Source organism: Amphiura filiformis, chromosome 5 (assembly GCF_039555335.1).
Source record: "Amphiura filiformis chromosome 5, Afil_fr2py, whole genome shotgun sequence".
NCBI classification, from domain to species: domain Eukaryota; kingdom Metazoa; phylum Echinodermata; class Ophiuroidea; order Amphilepidida; family Amphiuridae; genus Amphiura; species Amphiura filiformis.
In genome coordinates, this window is record NC_092632.1 from 4,857,925 (window position 1) to 4,875,427 (window position 17,503).

General features: G+C 34.4%; 1 protein-coding gene across 8 annotated transcripts in view; it reads right to left on the bottom strand.

Annotated features, from left to right (window-relative positions):
- LOC140152513 (regulator of G-protein signaling 7-like) overlaps nt 1-17,503 on the bottom strand; it is a 130,404-nt gene that overhangs the window by 77,793 nt on the left and 35,108 nt on the right. For all 8 annotated transcript variants that reach the window (XM_072174862.1, XM_072174860.1, XM_072174857.1 and 5 more), the window contains exon 5: nt 6,116-6,192. In XM_072174862.1, coding sequence (XP_072030963.1) covers nt 6,116-6,192 — 77 coding nt within the window. The remainder of the gene's footprint in view (nt 1-6,115; nt 6,193-17,503) is intronic.

Below are 17,503 nucleotides of genomic sequence, written 5' to 3' on the forward strand. Positions count from 1 at the left end.
TGACCATAACTCCCTCACAGGGGGTGTAGATTTCAAATGGAGTCACCCATTCAGGTAACCCCATTTGAAATTCATATGTGGAGGATTAAGATCATGTCTTCCATTGAGGGCATATGGATTGCAACTGGAATAGCCCATTCATACACATATCACATAGGTTTTGACAGGGCATTATAAAATGGTGTTACTTTGGTGTCAATCTTTTACACTGTGGTTGACCAAAGAGTTTATCTGGTCAGATAAAGTTATGCTCAAGTTGTTCACCGAATTCAGTCCATCTTTAGATGTCACTGACCTTTTATTATGCACTGACAGGTACCGAGTCAACTCTACTCTCTCCTTCAGTGAGTGCCTCTGTCAATGTTTCATGTAATTTTTACTGAAGCAGCCATTATACAAGTTGCTATATTCTACTGAATTTTAAGCAGTCTTAGGCACAGATAAATACAACAACAAGAAGAAAACCATGAATAGAATGAAAAAAGAAAATCCCAGTCCTATCCAGAGTATGATTTAAAAGATATATTGGGGAAGTTTTTTTTGTCGGGTTATAGCAAACAAACTATATTTTTTATGCTTTACTAATATATTACTATAACTGCCCTTATCTTTGCGTCAGTCAAAATTCTAGCTACACCTGCTGTATCATGCCAGTCCATTTTGAATTATATTCTAGCCTATATGGGTTTAAGGTCTTCCAGATAGTCAATATTGATTTGAGATAAAGATGATTCAATGAAATCATTAAAATACATGAGAAATAAATCCTCCTATCAAATTCCTCTATCAAGTAAGCAATGCAATGATAAAAACATGAGCTCCATATCGTATCACCTAGTTGCAGTGACGTTTACCAGGTAAGTTCTTGGAATGCATTTGTGAAAAGTTAGATAACAGACAATAGGGGCCGATTTTTATATCTAAAATATGCTAGGGAATTTCAAGTTTTATACTTCAGATTTTTGGAATTTCAATATGGGTCACAATGTGCGTCAGTGTTCCCGATTAAAAGTTGTATGTTGTGTGATTGGTCAGTGCTTCCAAGAACTGGCACAAGACCCCAAAAAAAAATTTAAAAGAAGTTTTTCCCACAAGGTCTTTGAACCAAACATTTTACTCACAGCTAAAGTTTGCCAAACAAAAAAAATCTTTACAGGGAACACTGAATCTATGCATAATATTTCTCATATCTCAAGAACGGCTAGCCTCACTAACTAAAATAAATCAAGCAGTATGTAACATAGAGACTTTTACCATCACAGGGCAGCAGGTAGAATGATTATGTGCCCACGAGGAACAAAATATTGGCCTTTGTTTCAAAGACACATAACAACTTGCTCATAAATTTCAGTGGTGGAGTCAAATGGGAAAGGGGTAGGTGTATAAATTTTTCTCCATTGACATTATGTACAGTAAGATCCGTCAGTTTATTTGTTTGGGTGGGGCTAAGGTAGAGTCCGAAGTTTACCGTTTTCTAAAATCTATTTTCCGTGTTGTAATCCGTATTGTAAAATTTGTAAATCCATGTTTTATGAATAAAGCTTAAAATGTATAAACAATACAAAAGAGATGTTTTTCACAAGTTAATGAAGAATGCGGCTGGAAATTTGATTAATCATGGGTTTATTACTCAGAAAATCAAAATTGCAAATGAGAAACATGTAATAATGACTTAGGCACTTTGGTTATGAGGGTGACGTATTTCGCTTCAGTATTGGACACCCGACCCTTTATGTTTAAAGCAATAATTTACACAATAATAGTGAAAGCTTGTCGACAAATGACTTCAATTGGACCGTCATTTCACAAATTTGCGGCTCTTTCAAATTAAAATTTTACACAATAATAGTGCCAAAATGGTCCACCAAATGGCTTCAATTATGTCTTCATTTTGCAAAAGTCTCTCACTTCTCAAGGGGGCACATCCCCCTCAGACACCCCCAGCGTATGCATAAAGAAGTTAACATTTCGCTTCGGTTTTGGACACCCGACCCTTTATGTTTAAAGCAATAATTTACACAATGGTAGTGAAAGCTTGTCGACAAAGGACTTCAATTGGACGTCATTTCGCAAATTTTCGGCTTTTTCAATTAAAATTTTACAATAATAGTGCCAAAATGGTCCACCAAATAGCTTCAATTAGGTCTTCATTTTGCACAAGTTTCTCACTTCTGAGGGGGGCATATCCCCCTCAGACACCCCCTGCGTCGCACAAGCGCGACGTACGCTGCTGCCGTGCCAATGATTCTAAGTTTGTGCCCCCCCCCTTTTCAACAATCCTGGATTCGCCACTGTTTTGATGCAAACCTCATCAAAATCGGATATCTAGTTACCGAGTTGTAAGCAATTTATCAATGGCTGAAAACAATATAAAACAAAAGAATTTGAACACTGTTTTTGCCAATATCTCAGAAACAATATTAGCGACATCAGACTCATTCCCCTTGATCATGTCACATATATGTTACATGATGTTTTTCAAATCCATTTTCACTATCCATTGCCAGTATGAGTACAGCAATATTGACCTGTCAGCAACAGCAGATTGCCAACGACAAGATAGTAGTACTAGGGAAAAATAAGGAGTCCAGTCTTTGCTTGTAAACATAATTTCAACAAATTGGGATTCTTGCTATGGTTCTTATAGTATTTCTTTGTCTTATTGAGTGAATAAGTGATTTAAAAAAACCTCTTTTTGATTTTCTGGGTAAACATACATTTTTTGTGTGTGGGGGTGTGTGTGTGTCTGGTCAAACCTCATTCAGTTGAGCCGAAATGTATCCAGCCCTTCAAAAATGCATGAAAATGACTATTGGTGGCAAGTGTAACCAGTCTAAATTGTAAATTGGTTTTTAAACATTCATTTTTTTGTGTGTCCAATTTTAACATGGCATGTGTACAAGCAACCAGCTTACATCTGCACTCATAGTGATCATACTTAGCGACTGAGCATACAGTGATCACATGCCATGTTGTCACATGCTGAGCAGGTCGACATTTATTGATCTACAGCATGGTTTCAATGTGAGACTTACTTCTCATTCACTATGCTACCTGCTAACCTGCCTGTACAAAATAAGATGTGTGGAATAAACCTGCTCAAGATAGTTGGCATGGTAGTCACCTGCACAGCATTCATACTTCAGGATATGGTGTAACATACAATTAGAAAAGCAGGACTGAATTTTAATAAACATTAACTGGCACAGAAAGCAACTACATATTGAGGTTAGATCTGTCATCAGGTTCAATGGTTTCAAACCAATTTCAACACATAGTGCCTTTTCTAATCTATTTTTAAAATTGACATGAAAATTGTCTACAAATATACACAAGCATTTTGTAGGAATCATATTTCTTGAGATATATCTGACAATTTTAGTAGTCATCATTCTAACATTTTGTTAGCAGTTGACCTTGTTTCAAATGCAGAATAATTACTGTTCTTTAAATCTGTTTCTTACACCCTTATTTCAAAATAGCGCAAGCATAACTGTCATACATTATACTGGCGGTTTTCTTCTTTTTGATCATGGTAATAATGGGCTATTCCAGTTGAAGTCTATACACCCCCTATTGAAAACATGACCTTTTCCTTCAACACAGGAGGTGTGAATTTCAAATGGAGTCACCCATTCAGGTAACCCCATTTAAAATTCACACTCCCAGTACTGCGAGAGATTAAGGTCATGTCTTTAACAGGGGTGTATGGATTTCAACTGGAATAACCCAATGTATGAGGTAAAGGGCCATTAAACACGTCATTTTATCCAGTACCACTCAGTACCCGAGGAGCACTCCAAATCTGAAAGGTGAATTATGACGAAACTACTCAAACCAGTTGAAGATAAACTTGCACATCAACATAACAACTATATCCAAAGTATAAACTTCTTGTATGAAGCGAAATGGTGTATGCATGAATCCATTTCAAATAACTTTGCAAAAAAAGAGATTGATTCTTACATGGCTCCTTATAAAATGGTATTTGGGTCAATATATTACAAGTGTATCTTTGTAATGTTCTCATATGTTTGCTATCTTCAGAAGGTAACAGCATAATAGCAGGGATATAAGCACATCACATAAAGTAATTATTCCCTTTATTATGAGACAATAACTCAAAATCTATGCATCAAATTTTAAAATTATCATAACTAAAAGAAACCCATTTTTGTTCTGCAAATTTTGATACCTCATTGCTTTGATAGCTTAAAATGTGTAGCCATGGTGACTCCTTGAATGAAATAGACGCAGATTCAAAATGTGCACTTAAAAGCTACTCAAGTCAGTGTACCATTACATTCTGTACATGACTGGTCAGGGATGACCTGTGGTGACAACCAAGTACTCTAGCAACAAAAGCAACATTTTCAATGGGTTTAGGTGCAACTTTTGAATCTGCATCTTTTACATTCAAAAGGTCATCATGGCAACATATGGCCACTAATGAGACATCAATATTTGCAGAACCAAACTCGGTATCTTTTCGCTACTTTAGTTTTAAAATTTAATGCATAGATTTTAGTTATTATCTCGTAATAAAGGAGGCAATTTCTCTATGTGATCTGGCTTGCTATATAAAGAGCAAGAAATTATCTTGTATGGTATTTTGTTTATTTTGTTTATCTTGTTTATTATCTTCAGTAGATAGCAGTGCATTAAACACTCTTGTTTGCTATCTTCAGTAAATTCTCTTGTTTGCTATTGTCAGTAGCAAATACTCTCATATGCGATCTTCAGTAAGTCTCTTATGAGTGAACGTTAGTATATAGCAGTAATAAATTATCTCGGCTATCTTAAGTAGATAGCAGTGCATTAAAGTCTCTTGTTTGCTATCTGCATTGAATTTTCTTGTTTGTTATATTCAGCAGATGGTATTGCATTAAATTAACTCGTTTGCTATCTTCAGTAGATAGCATTACATTAAATTTTCTTGTTTGCTATCTTCAGTAGACAGCATTTCATTAAATTATCTTTTTTGCTTTCTTCAGTAGATAGCACTGCATTAAACTAACTTGTTTGCTATCTTCAGCAGATAGCATTGCATTTAATTATCTTGTTTGCTTTCTTCAGCAGATAGCACTGCATGGAAAAATAGATAGCATTGCATTAATTATCTTGTTTGCTATCTTCAGTAGATACCATTTACATTAAATTATCTTGTTTGTTGCAATAAATCATCTTCTTTGCTTTCTTCAGTAGATAGCACTGCATTAAATAATCTTGTTTGCTATCTCCAGTAGATAGCACTGCATTAAATAATCTTGTTTGCTATCTCCAGTAGATAGCATTGCATTAAATAATCTTGTTTGCTATCTCCAGTAGATAGCATTGCATTAAATAATCTTGTTTGCTATCTTCAGTAGATACCATTTACATTAAATTATCTTGTTTGTTGCAATAAATCATCTTCTTTGCTTTCTTCAGTAGATAGCACTGCATTAAATAATCTTGTTTGCTATCTCCAGTAGATAGCACTGCATTAAATAATCTTGTTTGCTATCTCCAGTAGATAGCATTGCATTAAATAATCTTGTTTGCTATCTCCAGTAGATAGCATTGCATTAAATAATCTTGTTTGCTATCTCCAGTAGATAGCACTGCATTAAATAATCTTGTTTGCTATCTCCAGTAGATAGCATTGCATTAAATGATATTGTTTGCTATCTTCAATAGATAGCATTGCATTAAATAATCTTGTTTGCTATCTTCAATAGATAGCATTGCATTAAATAATCTTGTTTGCTATCTTCAATAGATAGCATTGCATTAAATGATATTGTTTGCTATCTTCAATAGATAGCATTGCATTAAATAATCTTGTTTGCTATCTTCAATAGATAGCATTGCATTAAATAATCTTGTTTGCTATCTTCAATAGATAGCATTGCATTAAATAATCTTGTTTGCTATCTTTAGCAGTAAATTTACTTGTATGTCATCTTCAGTATTAAACTATCTTGCTTGCTATCTTCAGTAGATATCAGTGTGTAGATAGCAGTTTCTTTAAATTATCTTACATGCTATCTTCAGTAGATAGCAGCTTAATATATTTTCAGATGGTTTTCTCCCAGTGTTGTTTTCCATTCTTCAATACAAAAAAGTTACTTACTTTGCTTGGGCTTCAGCCTGCATGAAGATGAACTCCCATTTCCTAGAAAACATTCGTTGAAGCTTTGCAAGGTTTTCCTGTACAAAGAAAAACAAAGATGATACTAATTAATTATTGTAAAATCACCAAGTAGCATCCACTGCCCATCTCTTAAAATTTAGTTTCTTCTGATACACAAATTGGCCAAGTCCAAGTGTTTTCATGCTTTTGGTAGAATACAAAATTATTATAGCTTCAGTCTTTTATCATGGACAAATACCTACAGAACAAAAGGTTGTGAAATTCTGTGCAGGCAATATATATTTTGTTTAAAATTGTTTGTTTTGGATGTTATCACAGCACAAGAAAACTGACTAGTCTAGCATTTCAAGTAGTTGACAAAGGAATGTAAAAGTGTATATGACCTTTTTGTCATATTTATAAGTTTCACTATTTGTTTTGATGCTACATTTTCACCAGAAATTACTAAGTTTTATGAAGGGATGTACATATCAATTGAACAATACAAATAATAACCAAAGTACAAATAAAATCACAACCCATCATAATGATATAAAGCGATATAAATTGGTATCAATTTGAGTTGAGGCTGTTAAATTCTAGCACAGCCATTCAAATATCAAATAGTTAAACTGTGGATTTATTTATCCTTGAATCAATTGGGTGTATGCAAATATTAAGAAAATGGCAATTGCAAAATCTCGCAGGCTTCTGCCGGATCCAAATGTCAATTGAATAAAAATGAGATTATGTGGTAGCTACCCCTTAGAAATACAAGCAACTCATGAGCCAGCACTGCTGAAATAAGCAATGTCTCACCTACTTTGTAACAAACCTACATTGAATGATGTAAATTGGAAGTGAAACCCGCCCTTTTCTTACTTAAGGAATTCTATTATCATGGGCATAAATGACCTAGATTGTGACATACATGTAGATAATGCATGTGCTCTTGATTATATAAATGCTCTTTCACCAAATAAAACAAGCTATGGTTTTATATTGAAAGTATTTGTGAAGTCAACTCTATAAGTACCTCTGATCAATTTGGTCAACCAGAGGTAAGAGCAAGGGGTACCAAGCCCTTTACACACAACTACTACTTTGTGATACCACAATGGCTCATACTTTTTTGAATGTCTGAGGCGGTACAGGATAACATTATGTTTCTATATATGCATGTATGTACCAATGCAGTCACAACTTCCACATGCGCAAATTCACAAAAGCATGTGCCGGTCACACAATATGCAAAGCGTACTTAACACGAGTGTCTTTTCTCACCAAAGAATATTACTCCCCACACCCTAAATTGTAAGACTAGTATCCGTCCATGATTACAAAACATTTACAGCCTAATCCTGGGTCAAATCTCCCAATTGTTATCTTAACCATAGTTTCTCTGGGACAGGAAAATGCAGAAAATCACGGACACCAATGTCAAAAAGTTGCCCACATTCTTTCTTAACCGTTGATTTCTATGGGACAGGAAATGGTCACAAGTCACTTTAAAAATCTTCAAAAGTCACCCAATTGGGCTCTAAATTGCCTGTTTAGTAACCCTGGTTAAGCAATAATACAATACGTTCATGGCCTGCAGATGAGTGTGACCTATTGGCAACATCATGTATAAAACTCTTTGTATTATCAAGCACAGCTTTTGAGTATAGCTATGCCATTCCAGCAAGAAACGCTCTAATATGGGATCCAATTGATTAGGTGGGCGTCCGATTGCCTACTCAACCCTCAAAATGGCCTTATATTTAGCACTTATCTGCTACCTTAATTTCCAATTAACTTGGTTGGAAGTTTGATGTGGGTACAGGTAAATCAATTTGCAGGATAAAAGGTGAGTAGGCTGGTTGGGTAGGCCTGGGCCGGCAAACAACCGAGCCTAGCCAGCCAGCTCTGGTGGTATCACTTCTGGCTCTGAGCCAAGTAATGTAATTAAATAGCAAAGCGTTAAAGCTATCTAGCACAGTCATGATACAGTTGGTTTCATGAAGCTGCTGTGAAATAACTCTATCTGCAATCACTTTCAACATATACCTGACAGAATATTTGAATTTGATCAATTTGTAAGAGGATTGTCACATAAAACGAAGATACCGTTAGCGTGATATATGCAACGTATAATGGGATTAATCACAAAACAGTTTTGACTTATATTAAATTTGTTTTACTAATACAGGATGGTTTTATATTTGTGAAAGAATTAAGCCATGAAAATAATAACTTTAAAGGTGTCTAGCAACATTCACACTGTGCATATTCAAGTCATATGTGACAAATTCAATTTTGAATCCTACTATTACTATCATAAATTAGACATTAAAAATAGCATTGAATACTTCAGCCCATTTATGACAGTTTATACATTTTCTAGCACATTTTAAAATGAGATGATACAAATACAAACTATATGTCAGCATGATGGTAATAATATATGCTCTCTCTATTTTACACATTGGGAGATTTGCCAAATAAAATATTGAACAGAGAGCAGTAAACATTATCTTTGTCCTTGGAAATTACTATTAATATAAAATAACATGCTGCATTGGAAAATGCAACCATAATGTAAAATACACAGACCTGTCAAGAAGTAGAATTCCTCTCTACAAACAAAACGCTACTCTTTTCTTATCATTCATTAAAAGTTGGGGAAAAACGGTGTCTGTAAAATGAGACATTTTCCAAGCATTTACTGATAAATCAGTATGTATAAAAAATGTTTAGAGTCATCTCAAGCTTGTATCAAACACTGATTAAAGTTCAATGATGCAAGACTAGTCTGATAATATATTTATATTACATAATACATTGGATAGGACATTTGTGCTGCCATCAAGCAAATGTGAAGCATTTGTTGAAACGTCACTCTGTTTTGTTTTATCACTTCTCATTCTTAAATCTTGTCCATTTATCAGGTCTTGATATACTAAAAAACCCATCAAATATAACTCAATCTTTCCTGAGTGAACGTTGCAGAAAACAAAAGAAACTGCAAAATTTGTTTTTCCATTTCTCAAAATCAATTCTTGCAGCAAACAACTCATTTTGTTTAATCATGTCACATATGCCCACACAAGTGCTGAGAAGCATGGCATGCTAAGCAGCATAGATACCTGTCTCTTTATAGGTCATGTAATGTAAAATGCGTCTCAGATGTATGTCATTAAACAACACAGGCTGGTTTGACAAGAACACTAGATAATAAAACACTGTGTAGGTCACAAGAAACATAACTACAGTGTGTATGTGTGCAGCAAGTAAGCAAGCTGCTAGTCAAACCTGGCTAGCTACCTCGCTCAATCACCCGGTCAATATTACAACATGACACAGAAATGGTAAGTATCAAAAGATAGAGGTTAAGTCTAAATTTGAGCCTAGAGGAAGAAATTTAACAAAATCTACCTGCTGAATGCCACCTTGATCTCTTAATAAGCAAACAAACAAACAAGCAAACAAACCAAATAAGCAAACAAACATATCTTATGCCTCTTTTCATATTGAAAAAGGGTCAAGAAAGAATAAAACCAACAAATAGACTAGAGTCCAACATCTTTTATCCAGCCATGATGGGACTAAGCATTGGCCGCAAAAATCTGTATATGTGAATATTGCTTAATTCCGAATTGAATGTATGAAATGCTAAATAAAAGATTACTTAATACGTAGTGCTTAATAGAAGGTTACTCAATATGAGGTAATAACACAGAAAGACGGTATCTCAGTGTTGCATGCAACATAGATTTGTCCTGTTTCAGAGCATGCATATTTAAGTTTTATTAATAACATGTCTTCCTACAGTAGAAATCCAGATAAAGGAGGTTGGTTGGACTGTATAATATACACAGTAAACTTTCTTTCAAATGCAGTAAAATGATGTCAACCATGTTACTCTGCTTCTAATCAGTTGCAAACACACAAACCTTTTATTCTGTGCAATGCTAAACACATCACTATACACATCCTTACATCAATCTTGTAAAGGGTTTTTTGCAAAGGAAATGAGATGCAATGCCCCACATAATAAACCCATATCTTGTGGGTTGTATGTACCTCCATTATGATATTGTCTGGAATACTTCACTCACTCCCAGGCCTCAATAAACCGGGAATATTTTAAGTGATGAAAATGCCAAAATCTTTTTGATAATAATCACTCTTTGATGTATACTGGAACTGTGCAGTGTGGTATGGTTTAAGCCTTAATAATAGCATTTGGGTCCAATTTTAGTAACAACTGATCATTTTAAGCCACATGAATGAGGTAAAATGAAAGAAACTCACTTACTATATTAATATTAGCTGCTTAACTGTGGCATTCTATTTTAGATTTAAATATGACTTTCATTTAATCTTGCTCTGTAATGTTTCAGTCGGGTTTTCAGGTACCCGACCGAGATTTGGGTAAGAGAGCCAGCATCAGGTTACCCGAAAAATGTCTGCTTTTGAATTGAATTTGTATCCATTTTGACATGTTTGAAATCATTGATAAGAGTACGACATGAACACAAATCATCACTTTGCATATTAAAAACACTTTATTTTGTAAACCATGAATGATCCTAGCATTTAGCGTTAGGTCCAGGGACACTCCAAACCGAAAAAATAAATAATCTAACCTTAACTTTTTTTTTTTTGCAATTTCAGGTACCCGCGTACAAAATTACCCAAAAATCCTTAGTTAAACAATAATATAATTCACACCATCTATTTTGAGGTCATTGTGTGAAATCGAAGGGTTTTGTTTTGGGCCGAGGTTCTGTCTAACTAAAGTTACTGGATACTACAAATATTACTGTCTTCAGTAGAAATCAATGTCATGGATGCTACAATAATTACTGTCTTCAGTAGACAGCAATGTCATGGATGCTACAAATATTACTGTCTTCAGTAGACAGCAATGTCATGAATGCTACAATTATTACTGTCTTCAGTAGAAAGCAATGTCATGGATGCTACAAATATTACTGTCTTAAGTAGAAAGCAATGTCATGGATGCTACAAATATTACTGTCTTCAGTAGAAAAGCAATGTCATGGAGGCTACAAATATTACTGTCTTCAGTAGAAAAGCAATGTCATGGATGCTACAAATATTACTGTCTTCAGTAGAAAGCAATATCATGGATGCTACAAATATTACTGTCTTCAGTAGAAAGCAATATCATGGACGCTACAAATATTACTGTCTTCAGTAGAAAGCAATATCATGGATGCTACAAATATTACTGTCTTCAGTAGAAAAGCAATGTCATGGATGCTACAAATATTACTGTCTTCAGTAGAAAAGCAATGTCATGGATGCTACAAATATTACTGTCTTCAGTAGAAAGCAATATCATGGACGCTACAAATATTACTGTCTTCGGTAGAAATCAATGTCATGGATGCTACAAATATTACTGTCTTCAGTAGAAAAGCAATGTCATGGAGGCTACAAATATTACTGTCTTCAGTAGAAAAGCAATGTCATGGATGCTACAAATATTACTGTCTTCAGTAGAAAGCAATATCATGGATGCTACAAATATTACTGTCTTCAGTAGAAAGCAATATCATGGGCGCTACAAATATTACTGTCTTCAGTAGAAAGCAATATCATGGATGCTACAAATATTACTGTCTTCAGTAGAAAAGCAATGTCATGGATGCTACAAATATTACTGTCTTCAGTAGAAAAGCAATGTCATGGATGCTACAAATATTACTGTCTTCAGTAGAAAAGCAATGTCATGGATGCTACAAATATTACTGTCTTCAGTAGAAAAGCAATGTCATGGATGCTACAAATATTACTGTCTTCAGTAGAAAGCAATATCATGGACGCTACAAATATTACTGTCTTCAGTAGAAAGCAATATCATGGATGCTACAAATATTACTGTCTTCAGTAGAAAAGCAATGTCATGGATGCTACAAATATTACTGTCTTCAGTAGAAAAGCAATGTCATGGATGCTACAAATATTACTGTCTTCAGTAGAAAGCAATATCATGGATGCTACAAATATTACTGTCTTCGGTAGAAATCAATGTCATGGATGCTACAAATATTACTGTCTTAAGTAGAAAGCAATGTCATGGATGCTACAAATATTACTGTCTTCAGTAGAAAGCAATGTCATGGATGATACAAATATTACTGTCTTCAGTAGAAAGTAATGTCATGGATGCTATAAATATTACTGTCTTCAGTAGAAAGCAAAGTTATGGATACCTAAATATTACTGAAGAAAAATACCAAGGCCTAAAACAAAACCCAACAATTTCACAAAATGAACTCAAAATAGACGGTGCAAAGTTATTATTGTCATTCAAATCAAATCAAAATGGCATTTTATGTTATTTTATGTCATAAAACGCTGTTAAATATAACCAGTTTTAATTATTGTTATTACCTACCCTACAAAAAAATCGACCAAGCGAATTTAACATTAGCTCTGACAACAAGAGCTACCAATCACAGAAACGCGACGGCATCATGTAGGCATGTGTGTTGCCATAACGCTTAGCGTATAGGCCTATACATTGTAGCCCGTCTTAGTGTATTCCAGGAGTCATTGTGAGTTATAATTACGTGGTCAGGCAATCAATTTCTTTTGATTGGATCAAATGTTTTGCGTATATAACTGAGGTTATGAATGTAAGTTGGTACATGTGTAAATATTACAAATATGCCAAAAAAAATCAGGTTTGAAAATATTGACCAAACCCATTTTAAAAGATTGTTCATTATGGCTTTAACCAAATATGATTTATGATGAAATTATTTCCAAATTGTTGAATTTTTATTGTGTTTGCTTTCAAAATGTATACACCATAAACATGTATTTAGCAGTTTTCATCTCTATGCCCTATGTACTTCACATATTGGAAAGGTACCAAACCAATACATATATAAAGTTAACTTCCTCTCTTATCTCCCAACATGTAATACAAATGAAAATGAGCAAATATTATATAAATGTTCTAAAGCATATTTGCAAAATGTAATTAACATTTTCACCCAGGTCTTTCTAATAACAAACTAGATTCATTCACAGTGCTTTAATGATTTTGTTGTTATTTCCCTTTTTTATATCTTATTTTACAAATAATAGGTATGTCCATGAGCTATTAGAAAAAACACTGCTAGTCAATTATTACCAAATGTAGGCAGTTACATGTAATACCAACAATTAGTGTTAATTACAGTTGGCTGAATTCAGTCAGAAAATTAATGATCCATTGCTAATTTAACAATAGTATTCATATTAATTAAGCTGTCATAAATATATATATCAACAAAGTATTCCAATCAATTGGAACATATAAATGCAGTGAAACAATATTAAGCAAAGTACTTTACCCATGGTAAAAATGTTGTGTTCCGCTTCACAACGGCACCTTGAGATTCACTTGGTGGAAATAAATCATACATTATGAATCCCTACATTCATTTTATTTGTATGGTATTATATTTTTATAGCTTCTCAGAACCATTGCTTTCTACAAAACATTTTTGTATTTATCCAATACTTTACTTCCCAATCAAAAAAGTATTTTCAATGTATTTTAGGGCTGGAGGCCTTTATATATACTTAATAAATTTCCCTCATTTGAAGAATTGAATTGAAAGCATCAATAAGATTTCTGCTGAAGAGAGTAATATTTGCAGCATCCATGACATTGCTTTCTACTGAAGACAGTAATTATTGGAGTATGCATCACATTGCTTTCTACTGAAGACAGTAATATTTGTAGCATCCATGACATTGCTTTCTACTGAAGACAGTAATATTTATAGCATGCATGGCATTGCTTTCTACTGAAGACAGTAATATTTGCAGCATCCATGACATTGCTTTCTACTGGAGACAGTAATATTTGTAGCATCCATGACATTGCTTTCTACTGATGACAGTAATATTTGTAGCATCCATGACATTGCTTTCTACTGAAGACAGTAATATTTGCAGCATACATGACATTGCTTTCTACTGATGACAGTAATATTTGTAGCATCCATGACATTGCTTTCTACTGAAGACAGTAATATTTGTAGCATACATGACATTGCATTCTACTGGACACAGTAATATGTGTAGCATCCATGACATTGCTTTCTACTGAAGACATTAATATTTATAGCATTCATGACACTGCTTTCTACTGAAGACAGTAATATTTGTAGCATACATGACATTGATTTCTACTGAAGACAGTAATATTTGTAGCATCCATGACATTGCTTTCTACTGAAGACAGTAATATTTGTAGCATCCATGACAGTGCTTTCTACTGAAGACAGTAATATTTGCAGCATCCATGACATTGATTTCTACTGAAGACAGTAATATTTGTAGCATCCATGACATTGCTTTCTACTGAGGACAGTAATATTTGTAGCATACATGACATTGCTTTCTACTGGACACAGTAATATGTGTAGCATCCATGACATTGCTTTCTACTGAAGACAGTAATATTTGTAGCATCCATGACATTGCTTTCTACTGAAGACAGTAATATTTGTAGCATACATGACATTGATTTCTACTGAAGACAGTAATATTTGTAGCATCCATGACATTGCTTTCTACTGAAGACAGTAATATTTGTAGCATCCATGACATTGATTTCTACTGAAGACAGTAATATTTGTAGCATCTATGACATTGCTTTCTACTGACGACAGTAATATTTGTAGCATACATGACATTGATTTCTACGGAAGACAGTAATATTTGGAGCATCCATGACATTGATTTCTAATGAAGACAGTAATATTTGTAGCATCCATGACATTGATTTCTACTGAAGACAGTAATATTTGCAGCATGCATGACATTGCTTTCTACTGAAGACAGCAATTATTGTAGCATCCATGACATTGCTTTCTACTGAAGACATTAATTATTGTAGCATCCATGGCATTGTTTTCTACTAGAGACAGCAAGTTTTGTAGCATTAATGAAATTGTTTCCGATAGGTGACAGTAATTTTTGTAGTATCCACGACATTGCTTTCTACTGTAGACTGTAATTTTTGTAGCATTCATGACATAACTGTCTACTGAAGACAGTTATTTTTGTAGCATCCATGACATTGCTTCTACTGGACACAGTAATATGTGTAGCATCCATGACATTGCTTTCTACTGAAGACATTAATATTTGTTGCATTCATGACATTGCTTTCTACTGGATGGAGACATTAATTTTGAAGCATCTATGACAATGCTTTCTACTGAAGACAGTAATTGGAGCATCCATGACAATGCTTTCTTCTGAAGACAGTAATTGGAGCACCCATGACATTGCTTTCTACTGAAGACAGTAATTGGAGCATCCATGGCATTGCTTTCTACTGAAGACAGTAATTGTAGCATCCATGACATTGATTTCTACTGAAGACAGTAATATTTGTAGCATCCATGACATTGCTTTCTACGGAAGACAGTAATATTTGGAGCATTTATGACATTGCTGTCTACAGAAGACAGTATTTTCTATAGCCCATATTGCTTTTTACCGCATACAGTATATAGCAGCCATAATTCTATTTTCTCTTGAAGACAGTATTTTCTATGGCACACTAACATTGCTATAAACTGAAGATAGTATTTTGCACAGCTCCCTCCCTATAAACATTGCTTTCCACTAAACAGGTTTTTTGGCACCTGTTACACTACTTTCTATTGGAGGCAACTTTTCCTATTGAACCTTTTACATTGCTTTGTCTTACAACAGTATTTCCTACTAACCCTAACATTGTTTTCTAAGAAGAAAATATCTAGCATCAAAATTATTATTTGCTACTGAAGATATTATTTTGCTGTAACAAAAAATATCTTTCTGCTGAATTCAGTGTGTTTAAAGCATCAAAAATATACTATCTGATCTGACATGTTTATACTCAGATAGATCAAAATCTGTTCTCTCATGTTATTCTGCTGTTATTTTCATAATTTACTCATCCCTTATTACATTATTTCTACAAATATATAGACGTCTCCAACAGATAAAAGGTTGTCCTTTTCTACTGCATTCACCTCATGTTGAAGCCATATTGCTGCATTAATACCAAACTTGTCAGGCAGCAGGCAAGCAAGCAAGCATGCAGGCAGGCAGGTACACAATGGTAACACTGCTCAGGGGATCCCTGCGTTGTCAATTTTTCACTGCATTTTATCTTTCACAAACATGGCAAGATTTCATTTTGTCAAGATGCAATACACTTTTCCAACTGCAAGTAGTCTACCACTGTCTGCTATTACACAACAATGGTTTCATTTTGAAAATTGTCTCCGCTGCAAAAATCTTGACATTCAATGTTCTTAGTAATAGATGATTTAGCAGTACGCTTAATTTATGAAATTTATGAAAATATTCTTACCACGTTCTTTCCCTTTTTCATGGAAGTTCAACTGAAGACAGATTGAAAGTTAATAAATTCCTGTCATGAAAACTCTTGGCTTTCTACATTTATTTTTGAAAAATAAAATTGTAGCAAATATTCCAATCTACAGTAACCTGGCAATACTTGACACTCTTTTTTCTTCTTCCTACCATTGTAATAGCTTGAAGCAAGCAATTCCATTTTTCTTATTTTCCTGTACACATGATGATAAATACATGACGACACATCAGTACACATTTCTGATGTAGTCCTTGTGTTTTTTTCGGAATTTGTTAACATACAAAACTAATTTTATTGATATTATTTTAACCACTAGTATGCATTTGCACAAAAACCAGACACTGCTATTTGTAAATATCTGCAAATAAGGACCTAACTTTTTACTACCTAACCAAGGACCTTGCTCATGCAAAGCTAAGCCCCCAAATCAGAATTTTTAATCCACATGAGACAAATGACCCTACAAATGAGACATGGTCTGATGCATTTTTATGTTGTTCACAACAAGCGTGTAGGTAGCAGGAACTATGGGCATCCTTGGCTGTGGGGTGTCCTCAGTTGCTCTGATATTTTTATATGTGCACCCCTGTTTGCAGGTTTATACAACACACACACACCCCACACTCGACCCCCACCCTCTTGTGCCATGTATCGATTGGGGACATTTGCATAAAACAACCAAATGGGGACACTTATTTCTAGCCTAAAACCCACCAATTGGGGACATTTGTGTGTCAACTGGGGACACATAAAACTTGTCTAAAACCTACAATCATGTACATGCCCTACACCCCTAGCAACCGAGGACATTTTAATTAATGCCATTTTTGGCACTTTTAGCCATAGGAGGTGCAGGGGGAGAAGACTCTACAACAAAGTCATACACCAATTTGAGCTTTCACTAACTAACTGCAGACACAAACATTTGAGTTTTATTTGCCTTCCCATGGACTATTTTACCATGAAGTCAGACTCAC